This window comes from Vigna unguiculata, chromosome 10, assembly GCF_037176805.1.
Source record: "Vigna unguiculata cultivar grain cowpea cultivar isolate G323 ecotype 2 chromosome 10, ASM3717680v1, whole genome shotgun sequence".
NCBI classification, from domain to species: domain Eukaryota; kingdom Viridiplantae; phylum Streptophyta; class Magnoliopsida; order Fabales; family Fabaceae; genus Vigna; species Vigna unguiculata.
In genome coordinates, this window is record NC_140801.1 from 52255134 (window position 1) to 52272652 (window position 17519).

The 17519-nt window shown below is 25.9% G+C and overlaps 1 protein-coding gene across 1 annotated transcript; it reads left to right on the forward strand.

Moving 5' to 3' along the window:
• Positions 1-819: 819 nt before the first annotated feature.
• Positions 820-3527, forward strand: LOC114166097 (stem 28 kDa glycoprotein-like). Its single transcript, XM_028050757.2, has 3 exons — positions 820-1286; positions 2110-2319; positions 3211-3527. The coding sequence occupies exons 1-3, from the start codon at positions 901-903 to the stop codon at positions 3389-3391; spliced, it is 777 nt and encodes a 258-aa protein (XP_027906558.1). The 5' UTR covers positions 820-900; the 3' UTR covers positions 3392-3527.
• Positions 3528-17519: the final 13992 nt, after the last annotated feature.

Below are 17519 nucleotides of genomic sequence, written 5' to 3' on the forward strand. Positions count from 1 at the left end.
ATTTTTTTTAAGAATTTTCATTGACAGATAATTCTTTCAAGAATTATCATTTCTTATGAAATTATAAAATTTGCAAGTATTTTCTACAAAATTTGTTGCGAAAAGTATTTTATACAAAATATTTTGTAAGAAAATTGGTAGCAATTTCTTGCAAAAAAAATTTCACAAAAAAATCTGTAAATATTTTCTACAAAAAATAATTCAAAACAAAAATTGACATAGAATATGAACTTTTTTAATAATGGATTTGAACGTGTTGCAAGATGAAAAAAAATGAATTCACCTAGAAAAAACAAAAATAAATCATTAATCAGGTGAAGAAAGAAGACGAAGTTCAACATAAAAGTAGAACATAAAGGAATAGAAAAATAAATTTCACGCATATAAAGTATTCAAAAGTTTAGAAAACAGAAAACTTTCACCTTGAAAATCATGTCAATCATAATTCCTTTAGTAATAAAATATTTGCTATCACACTATGTCAAGGAGAATATAAAATTAATAACGTTTTAACTTTTTCACTATTATAAACAACTTTTTAATAGAAAGTAAAGTCTGAATAATGCGGGCATAGTAATTAAACTAATTAAAAATGATCCATGATATATAACTTTGAATATAGTATCACGAAAATGGAAAGTTTATAATTAAAAAATGTAAAACATTATTTTCATTTCGTACACTGTTTATTTAATTACTGAAAATAGTAAATCACGTGGATCATAAAAAAATGGCTCGAGTATATATATTTACAAATATTTTATCCTCTATATGCAGCAAAAGGTATTGTGATCACAAATTGTCTATATAAAGAAGAAAACCCTAAGCCATGAAGGTGCAACAACAACACTGTAATAAGTTGTGATAGAAATTAGAATCAGTAACAGTGACGAGAGAATAATGAAGGTGTTTGTTTTTGTTGTTGCTATAACAGTAGCAGCATGGCAGTGTGAGGGTTCAGAGCATGGTGCAAGCTTCCAAATTTTCCCTCTGAGAATGAAAACTGGTCATGGTGGAAGGTATATTCCAGAAGTTTCGTGCCAGAGTTGGAGGGTTGGTGTGGAAGCACACAACGTTATTGAATGGAAAACTGTGCCTTTGGATTGTGAGGGTTACGTTGGAAACTATATGCTTGGTGACCAATATAGATCAGACTCCAAAACTGTTTGTGGTGAAGCTTATTCTTACGCCAACACCCTAAATATCACTGCCAAAGATATATGGGTGTTTGATGTAGACGAAACCACACTCTCTAATCTCCCTTATTATGCTCATCATGGATTTGGGTATCTTCTGTTTTCTGTTTTTTTTTCTTTTTTCTATTACTAATCATAATTCATATCTTCTTATAAGTATTGTTGTAAGCAAGTAATTACTAACACTAGAACACGTAAAGAACTCATTATTAGATATTCAATGCTATGTCACCATTTAAGACATTAGATATTTGATTTGGATAAACCGAAGATTTGATAAAAAATAAAAAAAAAAACTAGAAGAAATAGTAATAGCTTAAATTCTTAATTACATCCATTTAGAGAATAGTTAGGTTTTCAGTTAGGAAAATAATTTTTTTAAGTGGTTTTTCATTTTTTCATTTTCAATATTCTAAAACCACTTAAAAAATGTCACCTCATGTTGTAAGAGAAAGTTGTCAAAATTTAGTAGTCAAAATATCATTATTCTTTGAGTTAAATAACCTACTATCTCTCACTAGGTTGATTTTAGGATGGAATGAAACACTTTAATATACATACTTTTGTTTAGTATTTTATCTTGGTATTTCTACAACTTATATTTATATTAAGTATACTTGGTATTTTGACACCACACCTTTTTTAAAATTATTTGATACTATCCCTCATTACTATTTATTCTTTTTTTTTTCTAGAAATATAAAAGTTAACTTTTGTTAAGACTATTTTACTCTTCTAAGAATTGTCAAATAGTCGTCAAATAGTTTCAAATAACCTTTTTACTTATATTAAAATAACAAAACAATAAGATGGTTAGGTTAGTAAGGGAGTTTATGTATAATTTGTTTTCATATAATTAGTTCGTAAAATTAAATTTGATATTAATTATTTATGATCATGTGACTTTTTGTAGGGTGGAACCATATAATTCGACATTGTTTAATAAATGGGTTGATCTGGGTGAGGCACCAGCACTGCCTGAGAGTCTCAAACTGTACAAGAAACTGTTGTCGCTTGGCATCAAGATTGTGTTCTTGACAGGAAGACCACTGGAACAGAAGGCTATCACAGTTACCAACTTAAAGATTGCAGGATACCACAAATGGGAAAAATTAATCGTAAAGTGAGTTTCTTTTCACTATAAAATTTCCATAATCATCCATATTTTAATTCAATTTTATGTGTTTAAAATTTTATATTGATTATAGATAACACGAATTTATAATATATTATTAAGCGTCAAATTTATATTACAAATTATTAACGTTAATCGTTAGAATCAGCCAAAATTTTCTTCATATTTATTATTGTTATAATTATATAACTTAAAAAATAGCTGACCCGTGTTTGAACAAATGCATGGCGTGAAAATATAAACAACAAATTTCGTGACGTGTAGAGATCATTAATATAGGCTTAGAAAATATTTGTATTATTTGTTGTGAATCAAAGAAAGAACATGCTGAGTATCTTTTACATTTTCAACATATTAATACTCACTTCTTTGATTAATATTTTCCCAAAAATCATTAGACAAATAATATTGCAAAAGGCATAGTGATAAGTTTTGGCAATTATTGATGATATCGTTGACAATCAATAATATGAGTAGAGAGGACAAAGTTAGGGTAGGGTAGGGTGGTGGAAAAGGAACTTGGTAGGGCAAGGAAAAATAGTGAATCATGAAAAGAAACACATACATAGGTTAGTTAAGATTATTTTCATGCGTGGACAATAAATTAATAGGTGATTCATTACTAGTCTAATATCGGGTAGAACAGAATGTCCAATAAAATTTGTTAGGATATGCTCTAACCTGGTTCTAATACTATGTTAGAAGTGGACGAATAATGTTGAAAGTGAATTGCACTAACTTATATATTATGAATTGGCCTTATCTCTAATCGATGTGAGACTTCCAACATGTTTGTCCAGAACGTGACATGTTTCGGCATCAGAATTTACAGTCCAGATATAACTTTTTTGTGCATAATATAATGGGTTTTTGTTATAGGGATACTTCTATATACCATGGTAAGACAGCAGTTACATACAAATCAAGTGAGAGAAAGAAGCTGGAGGAACAGGGATACAACATCATCGGAAACATTGGAGACCAATGGAGTGATATTCTGGGAACCAACACCGGCGACAGGACCTTTAAGCTTCCCGATCCTATGTACTATATTAGTTGAGACTCTGTAACTATTATAGCAACTACTTTGCTCCTATGAATGGAATAAGATGCATACATGTAACAGTAATTGTTGTATGTGAGTTTCTCACAGAGTTTTCTTTTCTATGATCTAAACGCACCAATTGCTCATGTCATGAATTTGTATTAGTATTTATTTTCAACAAATATTTATAAAAGTTGTTTCTACACAGTCGTACCACATCGTTTAGAAATCGAGGTCTAAAATAATTTAAATATTAACTTTTCCTTCAATCCTTATGAAGATTAAATCTTACAAACTTCAAAAAAGTCGACGATATTCAAAAGAGATAGGATCAAAATAAAAATATTAGAAAAAAAGAAAATAATCTTGTAATAACTAAATTTTAGCGATTTTATGTAAAAATTTGATGTGATATTTTTTAAATAATTTTTACTTTTTTATTTTTTCAGTTCTTTATATTTTAAAACCACTTAAAAACTTAAAAACTTTTAAAATTTGATCGTTAAAATATCATAATCATAGAAAAAACAGTCCATTTTTGTCTTAGTTGAAACAAATGGGATATTAAGAATATTTTGAGAGTTGAGATATTATTCTTTAATGGAAGGAGATAAATGAGAGAAATGAATGAGGTGGAGAGCACAAAGTTCCTGTCGTCATCGCATCATTCTTTTTTGTCTATTATTCTCTTCTACTATTTAGTTTCTCTTCTATCCAAAATTATAAAACTATTTTGCTATGAGTTTTAAGTTTTTTTAGCAACAGTATTTAAAACTGAGTGTTTATTTATGTATGTTTTGTATGTTCTAGTTCTTTATTATGTTATGTCCGAATTTTAATTAATATTGTTTAATGGTTAAAGTTTGTATTTTTTTTTTCAACCAATTTCAATTACTATAAATAATTATTTCTGTGTTTTTTTGTCTAAAATTTTTCATAATTTTATTGGATCACTCTTTATTAATAATATAAGTGGTTACATTCCTTTTTAATTCAAGATAAGGCTAACTACTATAATACCGTTTCTTTATTTTATTTTTATTTGCTTAAAGTTTGCCAATCATTTTTCTCCCCACAAAATTCTTATGACTCTATTTTGTTTGATTTTGTAGATAGTGATCTTTAACTTTAACTTTCCACATTTGTCGATATATAGCTAAAACGTGCTCTATCTAGACCACCAATAGTAGTAGAAGGACCCTCCTAATAAATAGTGAGGTGACACTTAGCCAAACATGATCTTTTAGCATTGATCATAAAATAATTTATCTCATTATATGTGAGTATATACTCAATATTACAAGTTTATCTTTTTTTATTAGGGGTTTTTGTGTGTATTAATTGATATATGAGTAAAATAATAGAAAAATATAGATTCAAATACATTTTTCTCACAATTTTTGTTCACTTTGTCATTTTAATCCAGGTACCAAATTTCGTCAATTTTATTTAATTTGGTCATTTTTCTAAGACTGTTTAAATAACTTACGATAATGAATAATAAGTGTCACATGTCACTTTTTGTTTTTTTTTTTTGTTTTTTTTAATAGAAAATGTCCATGTGTCAATCCAGCAGTGTGTTACATATCGAAGTTAATATTTTATATTCAATTTGATCTCTATATTTGTTATTTTTTTTATCAATTTAGTCCCAATTTTGTTTGAAATTGAGCAATTTTATCTCTCTCGAAATTGATACCAAAGTTAATTTTATATAAAGCATCTAATTATATTTTTATTAAAATTCACATCTTTATTAAATATTTTTTTTTTGTTGAAAGTTACTATTATTTTAAAATTAGTCATCATCTTTCCAACTTTCGTTCTAATTTTAAATTAATTGTAACTCTAAAATAAAATATTTAATAAAAATTGAATTTTATTAAAAGCATCATTATAATATTTATATAAAAATTAAATTTAGTTTCAATTTGAAGAGGGACAAAAATAACTAATATAGAGACCAAATTGAATATAAAATATTGACTCTGACACGTGACACACGATTGGATTGACACGTGGATATTTTTTTTAAAATTAAAAATAAAAAATTCAAAATGACCACGAAATTACTGTTCATCACCTTTAATTATTTAAACAGTGTTAGAAAAAAATGATCAAATTGAATAAAATTGACGAAAATTATGAACTATTTTAAAAAAATATTAGGAATAAAATGACAAAACTGAACAAAAATTAAGACAAAAAATATATTTTAACCAAAAATATATATCAATTCATTATAGTTACCTTAAACTTTTTGCTTATTTATATTATTTTTAATAATCCTTATTGTCTAAATATTACAACGTTGGTTTAAGGAGTATTTCTAAGACGTGTTTGTTTTTTATAAGATAATGATATCTTTTTCACCTCAGTCATCTTCATTGGAGGATTTTTTTACATATTTTTGCTAATAGTAATGATTTATAGATGGTTTTTCAAAATTTTACATAATTTTCATTTCAGATTATAGAAAAAATTTGAATGAGAGGGTGGGAGACCTTAGAATTAAGCTAATTATAATAAAGTAAAAGCTTATCAATAACAATAAATAATTATAATAATAATATCCCAACCATCTTAATATCTCTTCGAGTTATAATATAAAGTTCTCAGATGTCTAATTTGGAAAGAAAAAACTCAAATTATGTTTTTTTCAAAATCTTTGAAAAAAAATATATGATAGTTCTACTATGGTAAGATGACATCGGTTAAGGTCATCTTTAATAATTGTCCATTAGAAATCAAATTTGTAATTTTGATTCTGATACCAATTTTTATAATCGAGTGTTTATACTAGATTAAAAGTTATAAATATTAGTCAGAGCATAACTCTTTCTATTTAAAAGTGTAACTGCTCAAACATGAAAATTCAATTGTATCTCATCCCACTTATTCTCTGTCACAGAATAATTAATTTCACTGAAACATAATATTAATTCTATCAAGTGAAAACACAACCTCACAATTCACACCACTCGTACACACTCCACCATCACCCACCACCATAGTTTTAGTTTCCACACAACCCCTTGAACTGTTCTTATCCTTGTATGGTGACACGAAGAAACATCCATTTCCATCATAATTCTCCCGACCAATATAATTAGTAGCATACTCAACATCATAATTAACGTGAGGAGTAAAAAGAGTGTTACCTTATGACCCAACAAATGGAATATCATGCTGGTAAAATTTCACATCTCTAAAAATAAAATATTCATAGATTCCAAATCATATTATTTTTCCCCATAATGGTATACCCCACAAATATACACTTCCGACCTTTAAGAAGAAAATGAAAAGTGTAATAAAAAATGATTTTTTAGGTGGACTTCATAGAAATTTTATTGCCGCAAATTTTTTACGAGGAAAATTAAAGCAAGTTTATGTAAAACGCAACATATAGCTGAGTGTATACGCAAGTTCTTAACAAAATAGTTATAATTGATTATGAATTTATGGTGTCTTTTTATATTTTTTTCTTTTTTACTGTTTGTTTTTATAATAAAAAATATTATAAATAAATAAAAATATCACCCATTATTTTACTTCTTTCTCACATTTTTTTTTTCTAATATATATATATAATCATTTTCTTCCACTCCATTTATTTATTCCATGCTATCCAACATATGAAAAAATCTCACTGAACACATGGTTCTTTATTAGTTTTATATAACTTGTGGGGACGTAGTGTCTCAGGATCAGGACGCTTTTAATATTTTATGACTTCAAGAACCAAAAATAATAAAAAGAGACCACTTATATATAATATTTAATATAATAATAAATAATAATTATAATAATAGTAATAGTAATAGATTATAACTCGTGCTACAATATGAAAATACGAAATGTATTAGTATATTTAAATTTTAATAATAATGAAGTTGTTTTTCTTTTTTTTCCTTGTTATTAGACATTAAGAAATAATGTTAAGTAACAATCATAGATGTTTACATTATTTGAGTTGTGAATAAATATTGATGATTTATTTGGATTTAATTCATATTAAATCAATTTTAAAATTAAAAATATTGTTTTATTTTTGTTTTAAACAAAATGATAAAATATATTATACTTTTAATAGAGAAAAAAAAAAAGACATGCAATTTTAATAAATTGTTTTATAATAGATTATAATACTGTAGAATTTATTATTCAATTTTAGTAAAAAAAGATTATATTAAAAGTGAATTTGAATATGCATACGTATTTGTTAATTGAATTTTAACAGAATTTAGTGAAATTGAGAATACATGCATTATGTTAAAGAAAAAGTAGGTGTGAGCAGTCCACATCTGAAAGTGACTGAGCATCTCAAACCGTACAAAGTAATTAAAAAGGGAAAAAGTGAAATATTGAAAAACCGAGCATATTCTTTCAAAATAAATCAAAATTTATTTTTTTCAAAATACTATAATTTCAAGTTTAAATTTTGATTTACAGAATAAATACAATTATTTAAATAAAATCAATATTATTTTATATATTACAAAAAATGTAAAGTAAATATTTATTAATTTTAAAAAATTTATCGAATAATTTTTTTAACGTAAAAATAATAATTTTTTAAATATGTTTAATACATTGAAAAGGTAAAAATATTTGAAATGATGACTACAGTATAAAGATTATAAAATATATTCCATGTTATATATTTGGAAATAAAACTTGAATATAACTAATAATAACTCTAGATTTAAAATTAAAATTTTGAAATGTGAAATTAAAAGGATTAAAATATTCTCCAATCAGAAATATTTATAAATGTTGTAAGCTTTTATGTTTCTCTTTTATCTTTTACTTAATTTTTCTATAAATCATTATAACAACAACAAATTTTGTTTCAAATTATATTCAAAAACTAATATTACAAAATTTAAATTTATTCACTCTTTAATTATTATTTTACATTATTTATTTTCTTAAAATAAGTAAAATTTAATTTCAGAATTTTTAATTAATTATTTTAAATTATTTTTTCGTATTTTTTTTGGCCTTTTATATTTTTTCCTCTCTAATTAGTTTTAAGAAGTAAAAGATCAGAAAATTATGTTGGAATTTGGTTTTTGGGAGTCGAATTTCGAAGAAGTTTCCAACGTTTGAAAAAAAAATCAATTGATAATTCTGTTTTTTAAAGATTAAACTCTCAAGTGTTACAGTAAACAGGTTTTGATTGGAAAAATAATGTTTAACTGAGTTCATTTGTGAAAAAATTCTAAAATATATTTTAAGAAAAAATATCAAAATTTAAATTATTAAAGGAATTAATAAACCAAAACTAGAGAAAATTAAAGATTATTAAATATAATACTTTACACTCAAACTCAAAGAAATAAAAATGAGAATGAAGAAATTTCCACCTCTTACTTAAATGAATTAAAAAATAAAATTAACATATATATATATATATATATATATAACTATTTTCGAAGTTACATCTTATCATACAGTACATATAATTGCTTTACTTGTAATTATTTTCATTTGTGAGAATAGAAAAAAACAGTTAACCAGAATAAGTTTAATAACTAGTAGTTATTTCTCCAACAACCCACTTTTTCAAAGTGTAAAAGTAATAGTATAAAAGTTAAAGAAACTTACATATAATAATAACATGTAGTGTAGAAATATCTTTAGTACTAAACATGTCCTTTATCTGACGTTGTGGAATTTTGAAAAAATAAAATAATAACAGGCTACCTAACTTTTTTATTTATAAATTGTTATACATAATAAATTTAGTAGGTCACCTAATACTTATTCATTATTAATTTTTACAAAATTCATGATATGAATCAAAGATTTTTATAAAGTACAAAAACCATTAAACTCAATTATATATCACTGAAACAATAATGTGATTGCTACGTGAGAATGATATGGTTGAATGTTTGTGCGAGGGGAACACAAACAAAATATTGGATAAAAAAACGGAAAATACATAAAAATGAATAAAAAAATTGGTTCATATATATATATATATATATATATATATTAAAAATAAAAATATAATACTTTTATTTATTCAACTATCATCATCATTATGTTTTTTTTTTAATTTAAGTATGAATTTAAATTTTATATTGGCTAAAAATAAAAAAGTAGAGCACTATATAAGGATAAAGACCGGTAAATTCATTATCTTACAATTTTAGATTGAGATTTGCGTCAATATTTTATATAATTGAACTTAAGTCGCATTGATATTGTATCTCTCCGATAAACCCTTCTATAAACTAAACCTAACATAAACAACGTAAAACAAGGGATTTAGTTTACCATTAATACATAAACATATCTGTTTTCAACATAAGTTTACTCAAGTTCTTAATTCCCATTTCTCTTTGTTTCTGACAAATCGTGCCCAATCATAGAAAAAGTTGTCCACAGATATTTTATCCTCAATGGAGGAGCCAGCATAAGAAGTTACTCTATTTAAGGAAGAAAACACAGGAGGAGGAAACAGCAAAAGTTACAGTACTTAGCGAGTGGTGATAGCAGTGAGGAAGATGAAGGTGTTCGTTTTGTTTGTTGCCATTGCTGCAGCAGCATGGCAATGCCAAGGTGCAGCATGGCGTCAACTTCCAAATTTTCCCACTCCGAATGAAATCTGGGCTCGGTGGCCACTACATTCCGGAGATCTCATGCCAAAGTTGGATACTCGGTGTGGAAGCACATAACATCATCGGCTTCTCGAGTGTTCCCAAAGACTGCATAGGATACATAGGGAACTACCTCGTAGGTGACCAATATAGATCAGACTCCAAAACCGTGTGTCGTGAGGCTTATTTTTACGTCAAAACCTTAAACATCACTAGCAACGACGCATGGGTGTTTGATATCGACGAGACCACGCTCTCCAATCTCCCGTATTATGCTGATCATGGATTTGGGTATGCATATGTCCTTTTTTTTGAGTTTTATTATTAGAGAATGATATTTTGACTACAAATTTTTGACAACTTTTTTTTACAACGTGTCATTCTTTAAGTGATTTTTTAATATTGAAAATGAAAAAAAAGAAAAAAATAGAAAACAACTTAGAAGATGACATCTAAAATTATAAGAGAAAGTTGTCAAAATTTAATAGTCAAAAAATTATTTTCCTTATTATTACTGGTTGGTTTTTCGAGCGAGAAAGAATTATCGAAGAGATACAATATTAATAAGATATGAGCTTAACTCATATATAAGAAATTATCTTCACTTTTAACTCAAAATCTTAACATATTGATTTATGAGTCTTCATTTTTATATAAAATTCAACTTTCTCATTTACGTGGAACTTAAACTCACAATGGTTAAGATGATTCAGCTCAATTTGTTTGAAGAAAGAAGAAAACTTAACAAAAGGAACATGAATTCATTTAGTTGACTTTCGTACAAATAAGGAGAAATGTAATTATATGTAAGTTATAATTAGTTTATACATTTCAAAAGTTATAGCTTAAATGTATAAATTCTTTTTTAATTTATAAAAGAATATATTTAATTTTGTTCTCCTGTACACAATTGTGAAAAATATATCCAAATAAATCTCGTATCTTAATTCCTTTTAATATGTCCAAATGCACATTTGTAAACTCCTACTCTTTTGAAAAGTCGAAATTTATCTTCTATAATAAATTAACTATTGCTTTAATTTATGGAAAAAAAAATGTGATGTGAATATTAAACAAAGATCCATGTTTTAGCTATAGAAACAAATCCAATCATGAACTCTACATTGTTTATACAGACACAAAGCTGAAGAAACAACACGTGGTTTATTTTGTGCTGTTTTTTCTTCTCCTATCTGAGTGTGACGTACGGATTCAATTTGATGTGCATAACTTCAAAACCAAAAAACAACAATAATTATGAGATCATGCACGTGGCATAATTATGTTGTTTTGTTATCCGGCAATAATAATATACTACATTTTCAGATAAGACTTTAAGTTTGTTTATGCTGATATATTGTAAACTTAACTTTTTATGAAATTTTTAGGAAGGATTGATTTTCTTTTAATAATTTGTCATTATTATCGAAGTAAAATCTGTTATTTGTATTATGATCATATTAGGATTTACAATTGTGATTTTATTTCTTATAATGATTATGTAAAAGTTATTATAATAATATTAGTGAAAATAAATGTGTTGTGTGAATGTTTTATTTTTTTTATGATAACAAAAAATAATAAAATTGTAATTATTATAATTATAAAAATAATCATAAATAATTTTTATAATTTTATTGCGTTTTATTTTTCTTCTCGCCTACATTTTAGTTATGTTTTTGTTAAAGATACTATATCAATTAGAAATATAGTAAAGTAATACTATATAAAATAATGCAAATCACGTCTTATAATTTTTAGGATTGTATTATACTTAAAACTAACTTTTTAAAATAATATCATAATCAAAAATATTCTTTAATGATATTTGTTATTTGTTGACTGTATTGATGTTTACTATGGAGTTCTTATAAAACTACTAATATTTACTTCAATATGCAAATTTATGATATAAAAATGAATACAAACTTCATTTTACAAGCTAATTTTATATAATTGAAATAAATTTAAAATTTATATCTTAAAAGTTTTGTAATTGAAATATTTAGAAAAAACTAATATGTTTAACATCAAATGTGTATGATGTTTGAACAAACTCTCAATAAATGGAAAACAAATGCTTAATAACGGTGTTAGTCCCTATGTTTTCTACTGATGATTAAATTTTTTTCTTTGTTTATTTTTTACTTAATATGATCCCTGTATTTTTTTTTTTAAATAATAAATGTGGTCCATTCCACTAGATCCATGTTAACATCGTTGAGATCACAGGCCAATATAATACCTATTATTTATACACGTTTCATGTCCTTATAAATATAAGAATAAAAAAAACTATTACGAGGAAAAAAAAGTAAAAAGATGAAAGCAATAAAAAGAAGAGAATTGATATGATTCATTCATAAATTTAAGAATGTGAAGTCGTTTTCATTAGGTAATGAAACAAGAGAATTGATCTGCAGCAAGATCCGCGGATAAATAGATAGAGACAAGAACATGTATTTTTTCCGAAAGCAAACAAAACGTAAAATGACAGCACGAGAAGACACCACAGATAAGACCCAATCACCTTTCGTCAAAGCCTCACACACAAAAAGTAAAGACAACTTATTCAGAATAAAATGTGACCAAACGAAGAAAAAAACAAAATGCACGTGTTGTTGGAATTTATCTGGGTTGCAAACCTCGTCTTATAAGTCGGTTTTGTAGGATTGAGTTAGATTTAAAACACATTTCTAACAGAGTATCAGAGCCAAGTTAGAGCTTATCCTAGCGAGCTTTCTTGAACTTTCTGTTTCACCCGATATCGGCGTGAGGGATGTGTTGGAAGTCTCACATCGACTAGAAATAAGACCAACTAATAATATATAAGTGGAATGCAAACTTCACCTTACAAACTAATTTTGTGGGGTTGACTTAGACTTAAAGTCCACTTCTAATACGTGTTGATGACACAGTAAGCATGTTTACTTAAAAATCCATTCAAAACTCATTAGATTTCATTGTCAAAATTGAAGTCTAAAAGAACATAAAGGTAAGAGAAAAAGTGGAACAATTTGCTGAAATCCTACGTATAAAGAAATTCAAATATGGGTATGGGCTATAACGTAGTGTAGCTACCACTACAAATGGACAATTGATTCCATTCATTTGACCCAGCTTAAAGATATTGTGTTGGGCCGTGTGGACAAAGAAATGGGCTCTTGAATAGATGAGCCCCATTGGATTGGACCAATAAGTGAGTCTAAAACTTCTAAAACTATCTAACTATCTTCAATTCTTAATTTTACGTATTTATTCATTTATAAATATATAGTTATCAACCGTGTCGATCATCATAAATGCATAAAATATGAATATTACAAAGACATTAAAGATGGCCATTAAGCACAAACTTGTAGTTGCATATGTAAAAAAATTATTTAAGTATTACTAAGATGTAGAAACTTTACAACTAATTAACTACAACATGATTTTATGTTGTCTCAAGACGCGTGTTCAAAACATTGATACACTAATAGAACAACATTATTTGTCCTTTTCACTCACATACAAATATTATTGTAATAATTATTTAAAAAAGTACATAAATAATAATTGTTTATTTCATTAATTTACAATGAATTTCAGAGGAAAAACTCAGCTTCAAAATAAGTTGAAAAAACTCTTATTTTAACAAATAAGTTTAAAAAACACTTATTTTAACAAATAAGTTTGTATGTAATTTAATCATATAAAATCATCAGATCATATATATTATAATTTAATTTTCAATAACATTTGAACTTCTATATAAATTATAATTACTATAAAATATTTGTTCTACTCAAAGATGTTGAGAGGTTTTGGTCACAGATTCAGTGTTTTTTTTTCTTTTTTATGGTGATGATATAAAAATATATTTATAAACTTAGAAAGAGTTATTATTCACTCTTTTACTTATGATGACTAGGTTTGGTCAAATAAGATGAAACAAAATTATAATTACTTGTATGGGTCTATTCGTGTAATGATTAAACCTTTTTATGGGTCCAAACCAATTTATGGGTTTGGGGCAAAATTAGATCTGCTGGATCTGTATGTATGGCACATCGCTACAGACAAAAAGGCCAGTTGAAAGCCCATACTACATATAAATGTAAATATATATATATATATATATATATATATATATATATATATATATATAAATTATTGGAAAAATAAGATACATGCTTCCTCGACAAAAATAAAATAAAGAACCTTTTACACAATCATAATATTACTATAGATTTGAAGATAATTTTCATAGAAAATAAAAAAAGTTATCATAGACAATAACAGCAGGACATAAAATTTTCATTCTTGTGTCCTTTTTTATTTTTTCAATGTTTTAAAACATATATATTCAGAATTTCTTGGGAGTCTGCGTCATGCATGGAGAAATTTAAGTACTGTCTGTATTCAGTGAATCAACAAAACTAAGTGTAGCTTTATTTAAATTAAAGAAAAAAAAAACAACTTTTGGTTTGTGTTATCCTTGTACCTCAAAAGTACTTTTGCCAAAACATTCCTTTTTACTTTTTCCGTTGTTGAAGTGCGTAGAAGTTCACATCAACAAGATTTAAGAAACACCAAACATAACCATTGAATTCTTTATATGTATATACTGTACCATCTTTTTTATTAAATGTATTTTTTCATAAAAAAAAAAGCATATTATGATGGTGTATTAAAATGTGAAATATCAGTGAAAGATAAGATGATTTTGAAGAAAAAATCATTAAACAAACTAAAAGTAATTGGAATTAATCTATATTTAAAAAATGTAATAATTTAGTATTCAGAAGAAGTAATATAAAGTTGTAGATGTGGCTTATATAATGTGTTAACCTTATTTAAAAACAACTTGATTGATAAACTTTAAATATAAGCTTTCTTATATCAGATTGTGTCTGTTAAAAATATACGTGGAAAAGAAAATTAATCCAACATTTCAATAAGACAAAGATTTACTAATATTACGTTAACTTAATTTAGAATTTGGATCCTCTGATGATTCTTTTGTTCTTCTGAATCTTTTATGATATAAAGATTAGTACTAATTTAATTATTTTAAAATATATTAAAAGAATAATTAAAATATCAATACAATATATTTTTAATTTTTTTTAATTTTGACAAAAAAACAGTAAAAAAAATTAATAAAAAATATAGACTTCTTAATTTGAAAAGAGTGAACTTGTTTTTCTTTTTTTGTCAATTGAAATCTTATATTCACACTTCGTACATAAAAAGTGATGATTAAAAGAATACTACTAAAAATAATCGAATATTTTTTTTACAAAATTAGTAATCAACCTGATAAGAAAATCAGAAAAACTTAAAAGAAAAAACAAAAGAGTAGAGAATAACATTTGAATATTTTTTTTTTATATCATATTCTTGAAGTGACGAAAGCATCAGCATAATTAAGATCCTGGACCAAGCAAATTGAAGCTCCATTTTCTTGAATTAAGTGCTTCTGCAGAACACTGTATAAAATATTGTTTGGTAATGTTGGAATCAAAATTTCACTGTGGGTATAATGTTTGTTTAAGAATGCACTTAATATATTAATCCCTTTTGGCCATTTCTCAACGTCTCTTTCTGTCTATTCAAACAATAAATTAAATACAGATTCAAGATATTCAAAAGATTCTTAATAATAATTAATTATAAGTAATGTGAGAACATTATTTAAACAAATAAAGATAAGCATGTCCACTTAAAAATATATCTCAGATTATGTATTGTATCTTACAATATATGAATATATGGTTAGAGGATTACTTGAAGTCCATTTTTCAACATAATATTATTTGAATATTTATTGTTTCGATTCTTTTTTATATATATTTTAGTATCTTGAAATTGATTTTGATATATTAAAATTATACAACGTTTCGAACTTAAAACTCTTCGTATTAACTATTTTATTGAAACAATATTAATCTAGAAAGTTGATATTTGGTTAAATATTTTTATTCATATTTTTATAAATTTTCAAATCATTGTTTGAGATCTTCACTCTGCACGAAAATATTGACGATGATGTATGGATGAGGGCATAATCATTCTCTAACAAGTGTGAATTACCTGTATTACCCCTACAGTAACATTTTTTTTTTCACTCGCAACCAAGCACGTGGAACATCATAAGATGCGAATGTGATGCAATGCATGAACAATACTATAGAAAAGCCCGTTTCAAATCAAACCCTAATCATTGCTGATATGAAATTTAAGATTCAAACTCTGCCTTCTGATTAGACTATCTCTTCATCCAACTTCACGCGCTTCTTCAACCCGTGAATTCACATCCCATAATATTTTTTCTTCTTTATTCATTTTTGTCACATATCTTCAAACTTTAATTACTCTATTGTTGCGTAAACTGTAATTTTACTTTTCAAAAACGCTATGATATGATCGTATTGCACTCATTACTCAGTTCGAATTTAGTTTATGATTACCACCACCCAAATACTAAAATAATGATATTTAAAGCATGATTATGTACAGTGAAAATTACATTTTTTTATTCTGTTTCTATTTATGAAAACATAATATATATAATATATATATATAAGGGTTAAATATGTTTTTATCTCTTCACTCTCAGTGAATTTTGAAATTAGTCTGTTTGAAAATTTTGGACCAATTTAATCTTTATCTTTCGAAATAAATGGATTTAATCATTTTAATCAAATTTTGTTAAATTTATTTGATATTTCATACATATTTTGTGATTGTATTTGAGTTGTTTACACTATTTGACACATTTTTCTTTAATATTAAGTAAAATATTATTATAAAACGTGTTTGAAATATCAAATAAACTTAACAAAATTTGAGTAAAATGACTAAATCTACATATTTCGAAATATGAAAAATTAAATTAATCCAAAATTTTGAGATGGACTAATTTCAAAATGCACTGCAAGTTAAGGACAAAAATATATTTAATCATGAATATAAAACAAATTAACTTCATAAGTTTGTTATTAGTCTAAATTTAATGACTTTGAAAATTCTGTGGGAATAAATTGCCAACTATGATGAGAACAGACAAAAGAAGGGGAACATGTAGCAGTGTCACTATTACTACCATTTGATGCTCTGCCATTGTAGATGTTCTTCCCACTTGATCCACACTAATTAGCTGCAAATTTCAGTAGCAGCATTGAACATTATGAACAAAATGCAAAACATTGGCTTCCTAATTTATTTATGACTCATAATTTTTCTGAACACCCACCTAACGTTCTTCCACTGTTGATTTGCCTAACACATGAAACACTATCAATAGCAAACACATTTTTCAGTGACACAGACATTTCAACAATAACTTGTCATTGAAACTAGTCCTAGTCAGCAATGTAAAACCCCACATAAACAAGACCCCACCTTTTTTATTGGACTTTGAATGCCACCATTAAGTTTCTCTCAGCAAGCTTTCCTTTTATGGCCATTAACACAAAGTGGTTTTAGTTCAAGTTTTCTATTCATTGCTCTTTCACTGCATTCCAAAGGCAATGCAGCAATAA